We start from the raw sequence: 18,262 nt of genomic DNA on the forward strand, positions 1-18,262 counted from the left end.
GCAGATTCACTCCAGAGTTTGCTTCTGAACTGCAAATGTTTTCTTTCCCTTTTCTCCTCCAAGGGGCTTGTTGCTTTAAATGTCTTGTGTACAGTGGATCTTTTCAGGTTTTAAAGGACTGTGAGAAAGACACGTGGGATGATTCTTGGGACAGCATTCTAGTGTGGTGGAGCTGTAAATCCACTACCAGTTTTCTTAATGCATTATGAATACAAAGCTTGGTTACAGATTTGTGCTGCCTCATCCTGTGCTGAAACACAGCTTCAGCCCATCTGCTTAGAGATGTGTCTGGCTGGGCATTGCCTTGTGTGCTCCTGCTCTCTTTGGACTCAGCTGAAAGGGAACAGAAGCTGGACTTTCTGCTCCATCATAAATGAGAAAAGCTTTTGAATTGAGAAATCACCTTAAGGGTTGTTTCATTTCTTTCACAAATTTGAGTTTTCACCTAAATAGCTATTTATAACTAATCCCTTCAGAAGTATAATATAGGGAGGCATGGCTTCTGAGTAAGGCAGCCAGCCTGCTCAGGGGACATGATGAGGCTTGCAGTGGGGAAGAGCCAAGAAAGCCTTTTCAGTATTGCTTGTCCTGTGGTCCTAGCACATAGTTTAAAAACCATTTCCACTCACAGAGTGTGGGGGGATTCTAGGAGGAATTAGCAGAGAGTACCTTACCACATCATCAGAATGGTTTGGTGCCTCAGTCAAGGCAGCTGACTAAATGCTGAAGCACAGGAAATGCTTTGTAAGAAAGTGAAAACATGAGGCAGACTTTTCTGGCTCCTACCAAGTCTCTGACTGAGAAGATGAGGTGGGAGAGTCTGTGTGATGCATTCTGTGGAGAATATTCCATATTCCTTTGCCAGAGAGTAGCTGGAAGTTAGCTTGTCTTTCTGTGATGATTGTTTTGACATCGTTTGGGATTTTTAAGTTTGATCTCTCTGGCTGTGTAGAAGGCTAGTCCATACTGCCTGGGGGGTTGTGCTGCCATGGTCAGGAGCTGTTTCACCATTGCAGGGCATTGGTGGGAATGGCCCAAGGGAACTGTGGAAGACTTGCATATGGAAAAAAAAAAAAATCCTTCCCTGTGACTGGCCTAGGAGATCAGAGCAATTTGCAGAAGATGTAAGAAATATGAACACTGGTGCTCTGTGAGAGAAGGTGAGCCAGCTTTTTCCAGTCATGGTTAGAAGAGAGACTGGAAAATATGTAGATATGCTGTATAAAATGTTGTCCCTGTTGACCAAAAGAGGGAGGAAAGTTTAGTTGTGTATTTTGTGATTTTTAACAAGCTTTCAGGTAGCACTGTGTTGAGGACCATACAGGAACCTCAGTAGGCAAATGACCCAGTTTGCAACATGGGCCTTGGGGGAGACTTCCTGGCCAGATTCCCAAAGGAAGGTTGTTGGTATGGAAAGTGCAGGCTGGAGCTTGCCCTTCATACATACCTGCATGCAACAGCATAATGAGATTAGGCAGGTCACTACATAGCTGAGAGCTGCTCCCACCCAGGCATGCACACTGTCTGTAAGTGCACTGTCAAGCATCAGCTGGTGGCAGGGGCCGTCCTGGTACCTTTGCAATGTGCCTTCATAGCATTTAATATTGCCAGGTGGATGTGTCCTGGACAATAAAATTTGTCCACCTGGACTGGGTAGCCATTAATACCCACAAATCTGTAATCACATTCACCTAAGCCCGTGGGGCAGATGAAGAAAATTAAAAATAGCCATAACCAGACTGTTTTCTGAATAAAAAAATCCAGGTATCAAAAGTTTGCAAAGTATCTATACTTGTAGGAATGACATCATTGATTACTCAAATTTTAGACAGTTTCTCTTTAAAATTAAAATAAAAATTGTTGGTGTGTCTGCCCTTCTAGTCTTTCCCACACCATGCATTGTTTTGTCCTTTTTTTTTTGTCCCTTGCTTTGCTTGCTGTTACCTAACACCAGTCATCCTTGCCCTATACTTTTATTAATGGAGGGGAAGCATTTAGCCATGCTAGGCATCAGCAGTCCTTAAAGAACCTTTATCCCACATTTGCCAAGACAGCATCATCTTCATTTCTGGCTCAGTAATCCCAGCTGTAACGTGAAAACCAGAGAGCTCCAGTTAGATTTTTATTTCTTTAGTTTCTATTCCTGTACATCGTTCTTAAATGAAGAGACCCAAACAGGATTTGCCCCCTGAGAAGACTGTATCATTGCCCTAGCAGGACATCCTTTCTGGGATTGCCTCCCCATCCTCCTTTATCCTGAGACAATTTCTTCCTAAAATTGTCACCATCTAATCTCTTTTGATGTCTGTTGCCATCCAGCTGACAGTTGCTGCTCTTGCCTGGATATTTGATCACTCCTTCCTTCTCAACCGAAGTCAAAAAAGATGAGTAATTTAGAGCTGCAGTTTTTCCACATCTCAAAAAGTCAGTGTGAGGGCCAGCTGAAGAGCTAGTGCAGGTGTCTTGAAAAAGCACCAGGAGGGTGTTCATGTTGCACTCACCCTCTTTGGGAGGCTCTGGCAATATTCAGACACCAGTATTATGCAAATCCCGGTAGGTGCATGTCGAGGTCGTAGTGCATGTAAACTCAGGTTGCCCAGCTTGACTGGAATATCTGAGCCAAATGTAAAGAAACCAATTCCAAATCTGGTGCTGATCTTAATGAAACACACAATTCTATAAACAGCAGAGCTAACGAAATTGCCTGATTGCCTGTGGATTTGTGTCCTGCTCCCTTTTGCACCACAGAGCTCTTGGATTTCCCGCAACTTTCCCAGTACTTACATGGCCTCACCTCCACCTGGCCTCTCCAGCAGCAAGGTGTGTGTCTCTCCCATCTAGCCATACATGGTTTTACCAGCAGTGCAGCCCATGCCTGCTGAGGGTATTGCATGGCCCACATGTGCAGCAGATGTTCCTCCACACCATGAATCCAGCACATGGAAAAAGTCCCAGGACATGGCCAACAATGAAACTGAGACGTCACCCAGAGGGTATCAGCTATTCGTGCAACTGTTAGTAGAATAAAGATGTTCTGTGTTAACACTTCAGTAAAGAACTACAGGAATCATTTGAAGTCTGAAAAGCCTCCCTTAGTCTGAGAGATTTGTGTTCAATTTATTTAGCTTACGCATGAGATTTTGGAGGGATTTACTTGTAGTCTCGCTCTCTACCTAGAGGGAACATTTTTTCTCACAAGGCTTTTTAATTTTGTCGGAAGAAGTGTATCTGAAGCTAGGCAAACGACCAAAAAAGGCAGCACATTTTTATCAGTATAAGTATTTTTGCTACATCTGCCCTACAGGCTTGATGAATTTGCTCTTGATGTCTTGAAATCAAGACTGGACATCTTGGTCAAGTTCCACTCAAACAGTGTGAGAGTAAAGGACTGGAAGGAGAATTTGCTCTCTGCTATGCAGGACGTCCAGAAAGATGTCAGCAGGATTTCTCTCAGCCTCTCAAGCCATGCTGAGAAGAAATAGCAGAATGTGGTGGCTAGAAGCTCAACTAGATAAAATCAGCCTGAACTGACATAATTTCCTAGAAATCTGTCCTTACAATTCTCAAATGACATACTTGCAGAGGTGAGCACTGATTGCTGACATCTTTTTTTCTGAAATGCAGATTTAATCCAGTGTCTGGGAAAATTCTGTGTCCTGGGAGGACGCAGGACAGGGCTGCACTCTCATGTTGCCTTCCCTCCCTCCTGTTCTGTGACTCTGGGACCCCCTGTCCTCACTCTCTGTGACCCGTTTGTTGACTATGAGGAGCAGGGTACCAAGCCAGTAATACACCTGACAGCTTGTCATGGAAGTAAGTTGTTTGCTTTATCCAGTTGTCTGAAAAGGTCACAGCAATTTTTTCTCTTTTTGGGGCACAATTATCCAGATCGGTTTCTTTATCCAGAGGGAGAAGGCTTTGTGGAGTCTCTGAGGTGAGCAACCTCCAGCATAACAAAATTCCCCAAAAGAGTTCTTTGGAAAGCACTGCAACACCACAGGATGCTAAAAGCTCACCAGTGTGGGGTGTGAAGACTCACAGAGGAGGGGAAAAGCACTGATTTGGTTTTGTAAATAAAATCACATGCTTTCTGTCAGTGGCTGAAAAGAGACTCCCCTTTCACAGCTCCAGGAATTTTACTATCTGCATTTTTTATTTAAAGTGAGGTGGGGGGAGAAAGTCTAAACCGTAAATATTTATCCAAGATGTGTGGTTGTTAATATGATCCAGTCTTCAGTCATTTTGAATGGTGTCATGATGACAGATGTTAATTCAGAAAGGAATAGATTGGACGATTATGCCTGAAACACATGTGTTCCTTGGCAGGCTCCATGGATTACTTGCATAGTTAGAGCTGTCTGAGCAATTTGTAACATTTTCTCTGCCTCGAAGCACCGAGGGCTCCAGGACAGGGGGTTGACCTATATCTTCAGTCTGCTATAATAAACACTGAGGTAACTAAACTCCCCATGTGCTTTTATCTTCCTAAATTTATCTCTCCCCCGGTGCTCCAGCTGTGTGTGGTGCTTCTGGTTCTACCCAAGAGGAATGGCAGCTCCTTACTCCAGGAGAGAAGGATGCTCCTGTGTGTGAGGTGTGAATCCCTGACCTGCTTCCCCTCCTGACTGAGCAGCACCCCTACCTCAGTGCTTGCAGCTATTTAATGCAAACACTTTTCCTGACAACAGAACTGAAAATAGACCAAGCCATATGAAGGCAGCAAGCAAGAGAGATTCAGGAAAGATCTGACTTTTTTTTTGTAGTATTTCTATTCTTGCTATTGTGATTTTGTGGCATGTGTCTGAGGTTGTTTCTTCTCTTCTTAATTAAGACAGATTTGTAAAACTGTTAGTGTCTTAATTTTTATTTATTTATTTAGTCAGAGGCATAAAATTGGAGGAAAATGACCACGCTGTTGGGTTCACAATAGCTTGGTAGGTCTACTTGGAAGTTTTTGTCATCTGGACCATCACTTGTATCCTGGTCATTTTTGATTAAATGAAATTTGCCCACAGCTGACAAGTACAGAAAATATGGAGCCTGGCCCAGGCAATCAGCACTCTGACTATTTGGAAAAAAACTCTTTAAATGTAAATGTTCTGTTTGGATTACAGTTTATTTAAATTCTAATCTTTTAAGAATATTAAATAATCTTACTTTAAAAATCTTCTTCTGTAAGACACCAATTATTAATGCAAGTCTAGAAAACAAAGTAGGGCAGGAGCTTCCTGGCATCTTCCCAGTTTCTTGTTATTTTGACCTTTCTGCCTTCTCCTCTTAGAGGAGGCTGAATAATTTGTATATATTGTATATGAACATTCAGTGAACATACAAATGATTTGGCTTCTCATTTCAGCAAAGATGCCAAACTAGAAGAAGACAGATTTTCTGTATACTCTTGCTGTAAAAACAATGTAAAAATTTCCCTGGAATCTCACTTTGAGATAACTTCAGAAAGCGATGAGGGTTTTTAGGCCATAATTCTTCCTGTGGCGATCCTTTAGCTTTTTTTGTTGCAATGTGTCAAGAATTTAGTCTAAATATGTGTTGTTTAGTGAGTTGCTGTTTGTATTCAAACTCATGAATCAGTTCAGCTCCCCAAAAAAGACTTTGCTGATGGGTGTCCTCAGATGCCCTGGGATGCCCTTGTGCTTTGTCACCCAAGCCTGCAAAGACAGCTTTTAAAATTTTTTTTCAATTTTTTTTTTTTTCTCCTGAGCAGGCATATGGTTGTAAGTGGAGCAGGTAGCTAAGCTTGTAGTTGGGATCGCCTCATGTTTTCTGTTGTAAGCAATGGGGAAAATGCTTTATTGTTTTATTACACCAGCATCTTTGAGCTGATGTTTTCCGTGCCACATGTTTGGCACAGCTGGAAAGTTCAGCTGAAATAACTCAGCTGTCTCAGGATGAGGCGACTACTGAAAATGCACAGTTGTATCCTTGTTTTTTAAAAAAAAGTCTCCCACCCTATTTTGCTGAGATTGTCCAATTCTTCAGCCTGGTGGGGCTCCTGCTGTTCTGTGAAATCCCAGGGTTTGGTCTGATGTTCCATGGGGGCTGTTAGATGCCGTCAGTGCCAGGCACTGTCAGTCTTACTGTGGCTCCGCTGTCCTGCCTGTCAGGTGTCCTCCCACACAGTTAGCTGGGATGCAACATCTTCAGGGATGTAAGAACTAAGTAGGATTTTCTCATCAGTTACTTCTCCACAAAGAGTTTGCGGCAAGGACAGCAGGCCAGGGAGCAGGGAATATCTCCTGGACTCTCAGGAGCCCCTTTTCCTCCTCCCAGTCACCTAGGCACTGGGAAGGAGCAGTAGCCTGCTCTGATGCATGGCAAGAGCAAAAGTGTTGGAGGTCAAAGAGTGATGGGTACTGGGGACAGCAGAGAATGGAAAGGTTTCTAACTGGCAGGAAACTCCTAAAACACTGGCACTTTAAGACTTTTTAAAGTGCTCTATGATTATGGGAATCAAGATGCCAAAAGTTAAACAAAAAAATAACATTGCATTTTCAACGTTAATTCAGTTCTCCTGTGCAGATGTTATTCTTAATTACATAATTATATTCTGGCTTGCTTAGAACACAGCTGTCTATCTAGTGGAGAGGGAAGACTGAGATTTGGACTAATTTCTGTAATGCAAGACATTCAGCCTTGTATGAGTAGTTGTAGGAGCTGTAGAACATGTGGATAGCAGAGAGGAAATGCAAGGAGGAAGAATGGTTCTGCTGGTTAGACACTGAGGGTTCCTCTTGAGGAGATGTTACACACACAAAGTATTGCAGAGATGCTCTAAGTGTGAAAGTATGGTTTGTAAAACACTTAGATACGTGGTGATATAAGAAAAATCTTGTGGGAAGATTGGAAAGTTAGTGTTCACAACAGTAGTCCTCAGCTGAAATTGTGAGACAGTCCTACTTCAGCAATTACTAACATGTGGATCTCACTTTCAGTCCTGGTATCCTTTTAATAGATGTTACATGAGTGTGACATTTCATAAACTATATCATAAAAATAATAATGAAGTAAAGGAGCTGGTCCCTTATGGGAACAAAATACCCTGTATATAATGATGATGTAGGACCTATTCTTCTTTAGGATTTTTCTGAAACTCTACTACTTCAGATATGTTTTCATTGAAGGATTATTATTCACAAAAACCACAAAGCAAACATAAATTATCTGAATCCATTCCTTTCACTAAAAACTTCCATCTTTCCTAAGACATTTCAGAACAGGAATATTTTCTTCAAAGTTTGGCTCAAAATCCAGCTTACATTTTGAACAAAAGAGTCCATAGTACAGTCTATCCATCACCCTGTTTGCACATAGAAGACACGTCTGCTGACACACCGTATGTGAGCCGTCGTTTATGCTTCGACTTGTGAAACAGCATTCATCAGAAAGATCTTCAGTGTTTTTCTGCAGCTCCTCTGACATGTTCCAAGTTCCGTTTTCTTCGCGGGACAATCTCTTTTTTAATGGCATTTTGTTATCTTACAACTGTGAACCACATTTTGCTCTCAGTTACTTGGATAAAACCATGAGAATACTTTTTTTTTTGAAAGAGGAATTCCTTTTCATTTACAACATGTCATAAAAATAGCTTTGCTCTCGTGACTCCTTAGAGCTGCTCTTGGCCTTGTGCTGTTTAATCCTGTGAATCAGAAGACAGCAGCTGGTGTTAGACCAGCCACACAGGAGGGCCACGTGTCTGTATTTGGGTTAGCTGTAGCACTCAGTTATGTAGGTCAAATGAAGCTGGAAATTCAGTAGGCCTATTTGAATATGCCTATCTGCTTATTCACAATATATGTTTGCAGGTAAACAGGGCAGAAAGTTCCTGACATCCCTGGGAATGAGCACGTTGCTGAGTTACAGCAAACTGGTGTGTGACACACCAGTGCCACCGTCATGTCCCAGGTGGATTTTCTCACCACTGAAGTTGCTGCTTTCTGAGCTGGTATCTGTGGATGGGACAGCTTCCAGTTTCATGTGTAGCCAGGGTGCTGTGTAGGTGACATGTCTGGCACAGTGTTTAAAGTTTGCAGCTGCTGCTTGGAATTAAGTTTCCTTTCTCTTGTGGTTTTCGACCTGGTTATCAAGCCTCATGAAACTTCTCTCTAGTAGTGAATGATTAGCTCAGCTCTATCAACAAAGAAGAAAATATTTTTGCTTTAAAAAGGAAAAAAAAGCTCTGGTAGTGCCATGTTTTGAGGTGCTTTTGTCTCCATCATGCTTTGCTGCTTTTTGTTTGCTAGGTATGTAATATATTTGGGTCTTACCCTGAGAAACATTAGTAAAAACTAAATTTGTGGGCTTTATAACCAGTCAGGAGTTCTTTTAGGTGCTGTGAGGCAGTTGGCAGGTGGGCCACACTGACAGGGGAATGGGCTGGGAAATTACAGCTGGTTGATTTTAGACCTGGTCAGTGGGAGGATGCCTGGGGAGAAGAAACAAAACTGGAAAAAATTAGAAGTACTGTGTTGTTGGGTAGTAGTTGAAGAGCTGCATCTCTTTTGACAACAGAACAAAGAGAAGATGAGGGAAAGGCTTGAGGAATGCTCCTGCTTCAGGCAGAGTAAGAGCTTTTCACTGGGGCAGATAAGAGCAGAACTAGTCTCTAGAGCATTTCTAGGCTCTAGAAACTGAAGATAGGATCATTCAGAATGAATGCTGGCCAGAGAACCATGTGCAGAGGGTGGTAAGGGGTTCTCCATAGCTTTGAGAAAGTTGGGTAAATATGCTTGAAGTGTGGGCTAGTGGGTCTGGCAGTTGACCATCATCCCAGACTGCAGGCTCTCAGCATCTCTGTTCTTGTTGCTAAGAATTCCTTGTTGCTTTGATAATCAGTGCAAATGATGCAACTTCGTTTATATTACCACTTCTAGAAGAGCATTTTCTAGGCCTCCGTGTCTACTTGACCGCTGAGAAATGCAGCATTGGCTGATAAGATGGTTATTTTCTAGTGGAAACACACCTTCCACATCTAATCCAGCTATGCCTGAGCAGAAACCTTTCAAAAGCCTCTGCATATGGATCGCAGTGGTTTTGCTGTACCTTGTTTGTGTGACAGTGAGAGCTTGTGGATGATGGGTAGAGAATAAATCACATTCCAGGCTTGGTGGGGGCAGAGATTCCAGTCAACAATGTGCTCACAAGCATGGTGAGGTCTTATGACTGATGCATCATCCCTTGACATTTTTTTTGCCTCATGTCCTTCTTCCTCTCCATTTCTGGTGTTAGCAGAGTTCAAAAGAGCAGTAATCTCCATTTTCCACAGGCTGCCTCTCCAGTCTCTTCATTTGGTTGCTCTGCAACAACATACTACGTACCCAGATTTGCCGGTAGCTGACCTTTGCAATCTTCCTGTCCCCTTCCCATCAGAGCTAGAAATCTCAATGAGCTATGCCGCCTGTAGTCCTAAATCCACTAGTATCACAGAGGTACAAAAGAGGCAGCATCTGTATCATCAGGACACAATGGCATTACCTCTCATTTTGCTTAGTATATTAGAAATGTTGTTATTCTGGGAGACTCAGCCTGCTTCTCGTGGTTTGTATTTTCCACTGAGGTGTGCTTCTTGGCTAAGGCTCTGAGTTTCCATATTTTATTTTAGCATGATTTGCCTTTAGCGTGATTTTATTTTAGTTGTGATTTGCCTTGGTAAATCTGAGAACAGGAGACGGAAAACTGAATGGAGACAAAAAATAGTTTACAACCGGCTGTGCCTATTAGCCTTCAGTACTCTGCAAATGGACAGAATGAGGGATTGCAGCTGGATTGTCTTGTCCCTGGAGCTATTTGGTGAGCCCTGCCATTTTTTATCCCTTCCCCCTAATCTGCTATCTTTGGTCTGTCATGTCTGTACCAGTTTATTCCTGGAGTGGTGTCTCTAGAGGTGGTGTCTCTTTTTGCCTCTCTCGCTGGATAAGAACTGTACAAGAAATTGGCTTGAAAGCCCCGACCTATCTAAATTCTTCTGTGCTTTTAAAATAGTTTCCTCTAAAGCCTTTAGTGGTGTCCAATTTTGAAAACACTCCAACATTGCTTAAAAATGCTGTGGCCCTCATGGACTTGTTCTTCAGTCATGTTCTCCTGTCTGCCTCTCTCCCTGTGATGCTTGTTTCTTTACACATATATAGTATAAGCTTCTTTTGGCAGCCTTTGGCACTGTAAATACTGATCTGTGTCTGGGGCTCCAGGTGCACAGTAGTGCCAACAAGTAATAACAGTGGGACCTGAAAACAAGGATACACAATTTCCAGCCTGGACCCTCTGGTTTCCACCTCTGTACAAGGAGGTGATGAGGCACTGTGGGAACATTGCCTAAGCAGTTTTCAGACTCATTTTCTGACTGTTTATCATTGTGCTGATCAGGAAGGGAGTTATTTCATTGTGACAAGCCCACCCTTAGGTACTGCAGGTTTAGCCACTGCAGTGGAGAACAGAGGATGCCCCCAACCTCCAACTGCGAGTCGGAGCTCCCAAATCTGGCAGGAAAAGTATGCCCTCCCTCCTAGAGCCTGCTGCTCCATGGGTCTCCTCCCAGCCAGAAAAAGGGACAGCGTTCCCCAACGGGAAGTAATTGCTTTGGAAACCTCTCTGAACATCTGGGTCCAATCAGGCTGAGCATCCACCCCCGGCGCGGCACCAGCGGTAGCGCGGAGCCTTGGAAGGGGCTGCACTCCCGGCTGCCGGGGGCTGTGTCAGGGAGCAGCCCCCTGGGGCTTGCAGGGCTGGTGCTGCACTTTGGAGCGTGCCAGTGACAAGCTGCAGAAGAAAACCACAGCGCTTGAGATGGAGCTCAGAACTACGGGGCTTGGAGAGCCAAACCACAAGACTGAGGATCTCGGTAATTACAAGCCAGGAAAACAGTTTTTGGTTCTTTAGCACTACACAGGGCTTTACCTGCTGTATAGGTGGAAGTGAGAGAGCTGCTTGCTGAGAGTCCCTGTTCCTCCCTACAATTGTTTTAGAAACTACAGCAGGAAAACACACCAAAATGAAAGACTACCCCAGGTGTCCCTCAAAACTAATTTCAGGGGAACTGCCCAGAAAAGTTACAGGGAAGAACACAGAGCAAATAGAAATGAGACAGAAGGGAGAAGCCAGAGCGGTTTCAGAGCAGTGTGATAGCTGAAGGAAATGCTTAGGGAAATAGTGATGAAGTACAACAGGAGAAACAGCTAAATAGAAGGGAGCAAAGCAAAGCTTGTATTTCTAGCTAGGGATGGGCACCCGCATTTATTTTACACTGGCATTGAAGTAGCTGAGAGGAGCCCAGGTGTGGTCCTGGTGTAGTTCACACAGTGCTGGGAAAATGGACAGTGGTGGTGTGTGTGGTTATTTCTCTCCAAACAGCTCCAGCAGCAGCAAGGAGTAAAACTCTCAAATGTTTATAGCTTTTCTTCTTTTCCTTTTCTATTTAATGTTTTGTGTGTAATGTAAAAGCCATGTAAAACCTACTTAAGTCCCAGAACTTATGTAGAATCTCCTACAGAGTGTAAGTCCAAACAAAAGGCATCTTCTGTCCACTTCAAATAGCTTGCAGACCTTTGGCTTGAATTGTTCACAAAATTTAGGCAATGCCATATTTAGAGTTGTATGTGAAATAATAATTGAACTTATAAATTTATTTTAGTTTCAAGGTCACACACTATTTTTCCAGGGGGTGCCTGCTTAAGCCCATGATAAGATGGTTTCATTGAATGAGTAGCTGTTCAAGATTTTTGTTTATCATCTTAATTTCTGTGAGACCTGGAGCATGCTTAATGCAAGTGGAATCTGTGACTTTTTTTTTTTTTTTTTGGTCTCCTTCCCTGAAACTGAAAGGCCTCTACTCTACATGTGCCCTTAGGAAATTCCAAAGGTTTAATATTTATCCAATTTTTAATGAATTTTCACAAGAAGGCAAAACTCAGCTGGCATACCAAATCCCTCAAATCCCTTGGTCAAATGGATGTTGGACTTCATTAATATTTGTAAAGGTTTTTTCTGTTTTTTTAAATGCTGGGATTGCTCAGTGACTGAAAATGGCTTATTATAATGGAAAGTGTTAGACTGCTTTGACACCAGGCATTCTTTGTAATTCTACTATGATGAAAGAACATGTGTGTATGATGAAAAAACATGAGTGATAATTAAGAATTTTTTCCATTGAGGTTCCCAAGGGCACTTGGCCATTGTTGAAATGTGAACTTAAACCCATGGGATGCTTGCCCTGGTTGTCAAAAGTGTGTTATGTTTAGGCAGTTTTGAGGGGGCATGGATAGCAATGGGATTTGACTTTCTTAGAGAGTTGGTTTGGATGACGGTGTGCACCCTCCTCAGGTTTGCTCTGTTAATGCCTTTTGTAGCATGAACCATCTGCCAAAGTTTCAATTTCAGGATATGAAATTCAGCAGCTAAAGATATCCATGGGATTGTTCCATAAAAAACACTCTGTAAGGTGCGTAGCAACACGTGTTATGAGAGTTCACAGGAGCTGAGCACAGCACAAGGAGTGTCTGAAATGCAGCAGGCATTGGCTGAGGCAGAATTCCAGTCCGTAATTACAGGGGTGGTCACTACCGGGCAGGGGAAGCTCCTGAGGATTTTGCAGTGGATAATCAACATTTTCATCAGTGCCTTGAGAGCAGCTGTAAAGTCACTGCTAAGCTGCAAGCAACCCAAAACCGGTGTATGTAATGAATTGCAGAGTGTGTCCTTTTTATGTAGTGTAGTGACTGTCTCTGTTGCTTGTCACGGAGATCTCAGGGAAGATGGCTTCAAGAAGGAGGTGTTCAGTCAGATTATCCTGCCCAAACTGCTGGTCAGCAGATTAAAATTCCTGGCTTCCTGGCCTGTGCCTTGCTCTGAATTAACCCAAAGAGAAGTGAAACATTGGAACACAATTGCTCCCTAAGTCTTGTGAACACAGGATCCTCTGGTTATTTTGGGAGAACTCTGTACTATACCTGCTGACACCTGGAAAGGTGTCAATGATGGGAAGCCATGTGGCAGAGTGGCACAAGCTCCTCTCCAGGCAAGGCTGTCTAGCAGCTCAGCACATATCAAGGCCAGTGTTCTTCCATGTTTGCAGAGTGAAAACTTGAATTGGGTAAAAATAATAGACATGCTTAGTTGTTTCCTCCCTTGTACTGTGAGCATTCACGACTCTTCACAAGACAAGATGATATTTCTATAACCTTACAGTTTAACTCACATAAAACCTAATAGGGCAGGACAAATCTAGGATAAAGTGGGAAGCATGTAGCTCACCACTGGAAGTAGGGCTGTACAGTCATTTTAATCTCTTTGAATGTTCTTAAAGCATTTGCTATCCAATGGTGTATCCCCTTGAAGGCAGGTGGGAGTGATCACAGGATGTGCTGGAATGCTTAATCCATGGATCAAACCAGCTGAAGTGCAAATAACAGTGAAAAGATGGCACCAGGGAAGAGGTTATTCATGCTGAAGCCCAGGCCTCACAGTTGCTATCCAGGCTGGCTCAAGTGCATCAGTCCATGCTGCTGTCACCTCTCCAAGAAGCACAGGTCCCCTACAATGTTACACTACTGCCCTGTGGCAGTGAGCAGAGACAATGGGAGCTGCTGCAGTAGTGCGTTTTAATATTGTTTTTTAATAAAATAATAGAAATCTGCTATATATGGTATATCATTGCGTTTGTTGTTTTATCTTTTTTTTTTCTTTTTTCTTTTTTTTTTTCCTTGTTGTTATCAGAGTGCCTCTGATGGCTTTTGGAAGTCAGTGGCAACCCGTGTCCCAAGGGAACCTCATGAGATACGTATCCTGAATCCCTACTTCATCCAGGAGGCGGCTTTCAGCTTCATCGGACTGCCTTTCAACAATGGCCTGATGGGCAGAGGGGTAGGTATAAAGCAAAGGAAGCAAAACCTCAGAGAAGGATGTGACACCAAGCAGCAGAGGAGGCTGACACTGTTCTTACCTTTCCTTTGGGCCTCCACTGTTGGACATTGAAAGGGAGGGACTTTGGCTCTGTTACGGTGGCAGCTCTCAGTCTCATTCAGACCCAGGCAAGAACCTTCCTGATCCAAGGATTTTGGGGGGGATCATCAACACTTCAGCAGTGCCTTGAAAGCCATTGTGAAGTTTCATCCCAGGCTTATAGTAGAAGAGAGTAAAGGTTTGCTTTAGGAGGCCTTTGGTAAGAAATTCTGGTCTTATCCCAAAAAGTTTTATGCATAAAAGCTCACAAAAGAAAACAATGCAAACCACATTTTTAGCTCATATTTATTAACAAAATACCTTAATGGTCATTCTCGTATCTCTCACCCCCAGTGCAGCTTTTTGAAGTGTTAGTGTTGGAGTAGGTGGTGACTTGGGTTTTCTGGATTATCTCACATCGCAACACTGTCCTCAGAACCTATTTATATTTGCTCTACGTAATATATCAACCATTAGAGTATTACTTGGGTGGGTAAACTGCTCATGTACACATGTGATGTTGTTGTTGATAGAGACCACACGTGACATTTTTGGCTACATTAGCACAGCTGACAAACCCAGAGAGAAGCACTTCTGCTGGACAAGGTCTGCTTGGTCTGCTGCTGGCATTGTCCTTCCATTGCTACCAGTGCAGATTTGCTATGTCACAGCGCGGATTTGGACTAGACCTAATAGTGCCTCATTTTCCATGTCATAATTATATCATTAAGACTTCTGGAATATTAGAGACATTTGTTTTGTGCAAGTCAGATGGGTGGGTGCCTGGAGATAAGACATTTCCTTCTTAAAATGAGAAGTGCAAGATGTGTGCAGGCAGGTTCAGCCACATGGAATGGGCCTTTTGTAAAATGCACTGTCATGGGATTCTGGGAACTCTGGATTTTTGATATGTGCACTGAAGGCATCTTATTGCAAATATTCCCATCAGCTAGGAATTAACTTACTTCACCTCTTTGCCTTCTCCAGAACTTACCCTTAGAACAATGTGGTCTTGATTTGTTTTCCAGAAAATCAGGAGTGCTGCCCCAATAAAGGACAAAAATCATCATACTTTATTTTTCTCCAATTTGTTTTTATTTTTAAACACGTTATTTTAATACACAAGTTATTACTTAAACTGAAAGGAGAAGAGAGAATCCGGAAATGAAAATGCTGTGAACTGAAGTTTATGAGGTTTTGATAGGTTGTTTAACACACATCAGATTGGGAAATGAAGGCATCTTAATTGAATCCTGATGTTTCACTTCACAAAAGTCCGTTTGAGCATTTAAAAATAGTTTATGGTTCTTTAAGGCAAGCAGTCTTTGCCCATGACCCCTACTAGACTGTGTGAATTGTAGTTTATTCCTCAAGATGGGGCAACAGGAGCTCTGCAGGTGCCTGTGTGGGGCTGAGCTGTCGCTATAGCCTGGGCGGTCTGTGCAAGGACACTAACACCAGCATTCTGTCAGAGTTTAAAAACACAGACTGTTTCTAGCCTGTGGCTAGAATTTTACTGCAGGCATCAGCTATGGACTGCTGTTATGGAACTGCTGGGGCTTCACACTTTAGTGAATTCTGCTGCACCAGTGCAAAGTTTAGAGCTTTGTAAATGCAAAGGCTCCAACAGAAGCTGCTTCTGCCGGATTAAAGAGGGAGGAGTCTGAGTAAAACCGTGGTGATAGAAATTTGCTACATTTTTTGCTCAGAGTTTAAATGAGAAGAGTAGAAATCAGAGCTTGTAGACCAAGAATCCAACTCTCATTGAAGATTTATGAGAGATCCAGCCAGACAAGTGGAGCATCAAGGAGGATTGCCCCACGTCTGTGTGACCTAGCAGCTGCACGGCTGGTTGGGTTTGGGCTTGCACTTTTGAGATGAGAGACAAAACTTTACTCAAGAAAGAAGCATATGGACCTGGAAAAGGAAAATGCTGAGGACTAGTGAGCAAAAGCACAACAAACAGTGTATCCAGAGTTTCTCCTGGGAAATGGGGCTGGAGGCAGACTGGTGCCCCCGTGCTGTAGTGTGCTATGCTGTGTTGGGCAGGCTGCACACAGGAGGATCAAGGCTGGGGATGCCTTAGTAATCAAGGCCAACATAAAATCCTCACAAAGAGCAGTAATATTCCACTCTCCTTTGGTTCTGATGCCTAAATAAACTTCAGAGCTTCTCTTGCACACCACATATGGTAACAATGTGCTGCCAATTAACTTTGTAATTTGTGGGCTTTTTCAGCAAGGTTGAGCAGAGCTAGTAAAATAGTTCAGGGCTGATCTCAAAGTGTTTTTCCCAGGATTCAATAAAGACTGAATGTAGTAACATCCTCTGCTTTGATAATATAATTTGGGCCAGATGATCCTGGAGTATAGTAGTGGGGTACAACTCAGATGTGCATTTTGATTGCACTCCTGGCACTGCTAGCCAAAAGCCCTAGCAAGGAGCAAAACTCACACCCACAACAGTGACTTCTCTCTGGGAGAGAGAAGGTTTACAGCAGTTTTCTTCAGTCCTACTGAAGTCTTAAGAGTGGGAGAGCTGTTCCATACTGTATGTGGACTTCTTTTTCCTGGGATAAGCTGATGATAAAGAACAAACTTTGGGCTCCTAGCAAGGTCTGGGGGAAAATAATTGTTAATACCTAAAGATGATTTAGCACCAAAAAAAAAAAAAATCTAGTAAAGATCCTCTCTCTGATTAAAGAATTCTGTTAAGGTGTGGGTGCAGGGTTGGCTTTCTCACTAGCCAGAGGTGATTTTGGTTCAGGTGGGAGTTCAGTTTATAGAGGTCTTTGGGGCTTGAAACGAAATGTCACTGGTATTGCAGCTGGTGGGTCAAGCTTGCAATATCACCCCTTACACTGCAGGCAGTTTACTGGGGGCAAGCACGAACATCAGCTCAGAGGTGTCACTGCTGGGTGCACAGACACCCCTAGGGATGGTCACTGCTGTGGTGCCTTTGGCTGCGTAGTGAATCGTCCTGTCCAGCCAGTAGCCCCCAGAGCCATTGGAGCAGCAGCTTTCTGGCTCCTCTGGGAGCCCTGAGCCTGGTGTGAGGTGGAAAGGAGAACACTTCAGGTGACATAAATTATCAGGAGTCTGAGGACTCCAGTGCAGACTGCAGTGTTTGTTTCTCTCTCTGTGCTGGTGCTGTGCATCCATGGATCTGTTCATGATTTAACCTGACACTGTAAGCCTTTTGTTTGTTCAGGTACTGGAAATGGTTGAATCTATAAACTAAAGAGATAAAGCATCCTTCTTTGGATTTCACCCAGCCTCAGCGCTAACCTGGTGAAGGAGGAGCCGTGTGCAGGAGGTGTTACCAGGCTGATTCAGGCACCCAACCATCGATTAGCACCTCTGTATAGTGCTGACAGCTCAGGGATTAACCTCTGATGCTGGAGTGTTAGCATGTCCCAGCCAGGGCTTCTCGTAGCTCTTAGATGGTTTTTGCTGTGGGCAGGCAGCCTTTATGGAGGTGCCAGTGGGGACCCTTTGCACCTTAGGCAGTTTTCAACTCCCTTGTGTCATCATCATGACCTTTTCTCTCATGAGTTGCCCAGGTGTCAGCAAACTTTATCTCCTGGGCTGTTCTTACTGGACTATGAAGGCTGACTGTGTGAAGGCTGTGCCTTGGAACCTGTTGGGTCTTTGTGGAGCAGAAGAGAGGTGGGGATGGCAGGAGCAGAGTGGTCTTCCACTTAATCCTTTCCAGTTACATGGTTCTCCCTTTTTTGCACCCTGATGGCATCTTCTAAGGCAGGTAGAGGGACAAGTAAGGGGCCACTGCAGCTGCAGTCAGTTAAATGTAGAGACTTAGTGTCACTGTAAAGCTTTGGGTTTGCAAGGCAGCACATCTGCTTCATGGGCTGCACTTTTCCACCCATTGCCACTGCAGTGGGCTCAGTCCATGAGCTGCTGGGGAAGGGATGCTCAGACAAACCAGTGCAGGGGAGCAGGTAAATGCATGCCAGCCTCCTCTTGGTACAAGCTCAGCCACCTGCTTCTGCACATGAGAGATGCCAAGGAACTGAAGGGAGTTTGCTTCTCACTGAAAAGTAGACCATGAACTCCCCTTTAGCATGGGTTAAGCATGTATGTGCTTATCACAGAGCAGGTAGCATAGGGTAAAGTCATGTCCTTGCTTGCCTTCTGTTAAATCCTTAGATCCTTTAGAAATATTCCCTGCACTGCACAGGAATCTGCTCTATGGCAAATGGTGAATCAGAGCTTGTGCATCAGGTGAGATGTCAAAAATACTTGGACTGGGCTTAGGTGTTCAGGATCTCAGCAGGGAAGTGGTAGAAGGGAACCTG

General features: G+C 43.6%; 1 protein-coding gene across 9 annotated transcripts in view; it reads left to right on the plus strand.

Moving 5' to 3' along the window:
* Positions 1-18,262, plus strand: part of ST3GAL3 (ST3 beta-galactoside alpha-2,3-sialyltransferase 3) — a 189,868-nt gene that overhangs the window by 149,953 nt on the left and 21,653 nt on the right. For all 9 annotated transcript variants that reach the window (XM_048312278.1, XM_048312276.1, XM_048312274.1 and 6 more), the window contains one exon: positions 13,723-13,869. In XM_048312278.1, coding sequence (XP_048168235.1) covers positions 13,723-13,869 — 147 coding nt within the window. The remainder of the gene's footprint in view (positions 1-13,722; positions 13,870-18,262) is intronic.

The sequence above is a fragment of the Corvus hawaiiensis genome, chromosome 9 (assembly GCF_020740725.1).
Source record: "Corvus hawaiiensis isolate bCorHaw1 chromosome 9, bCorHaw1.pri.cur, whole genome shotgun sequence".
Classification (NCBI taxonomy): domain Eukaryota; kingdom Metazoa; phylum Chordata; class Aves; order Passeriformes; family Corvidae; genus Corvus; species Corvus hawaiiensis.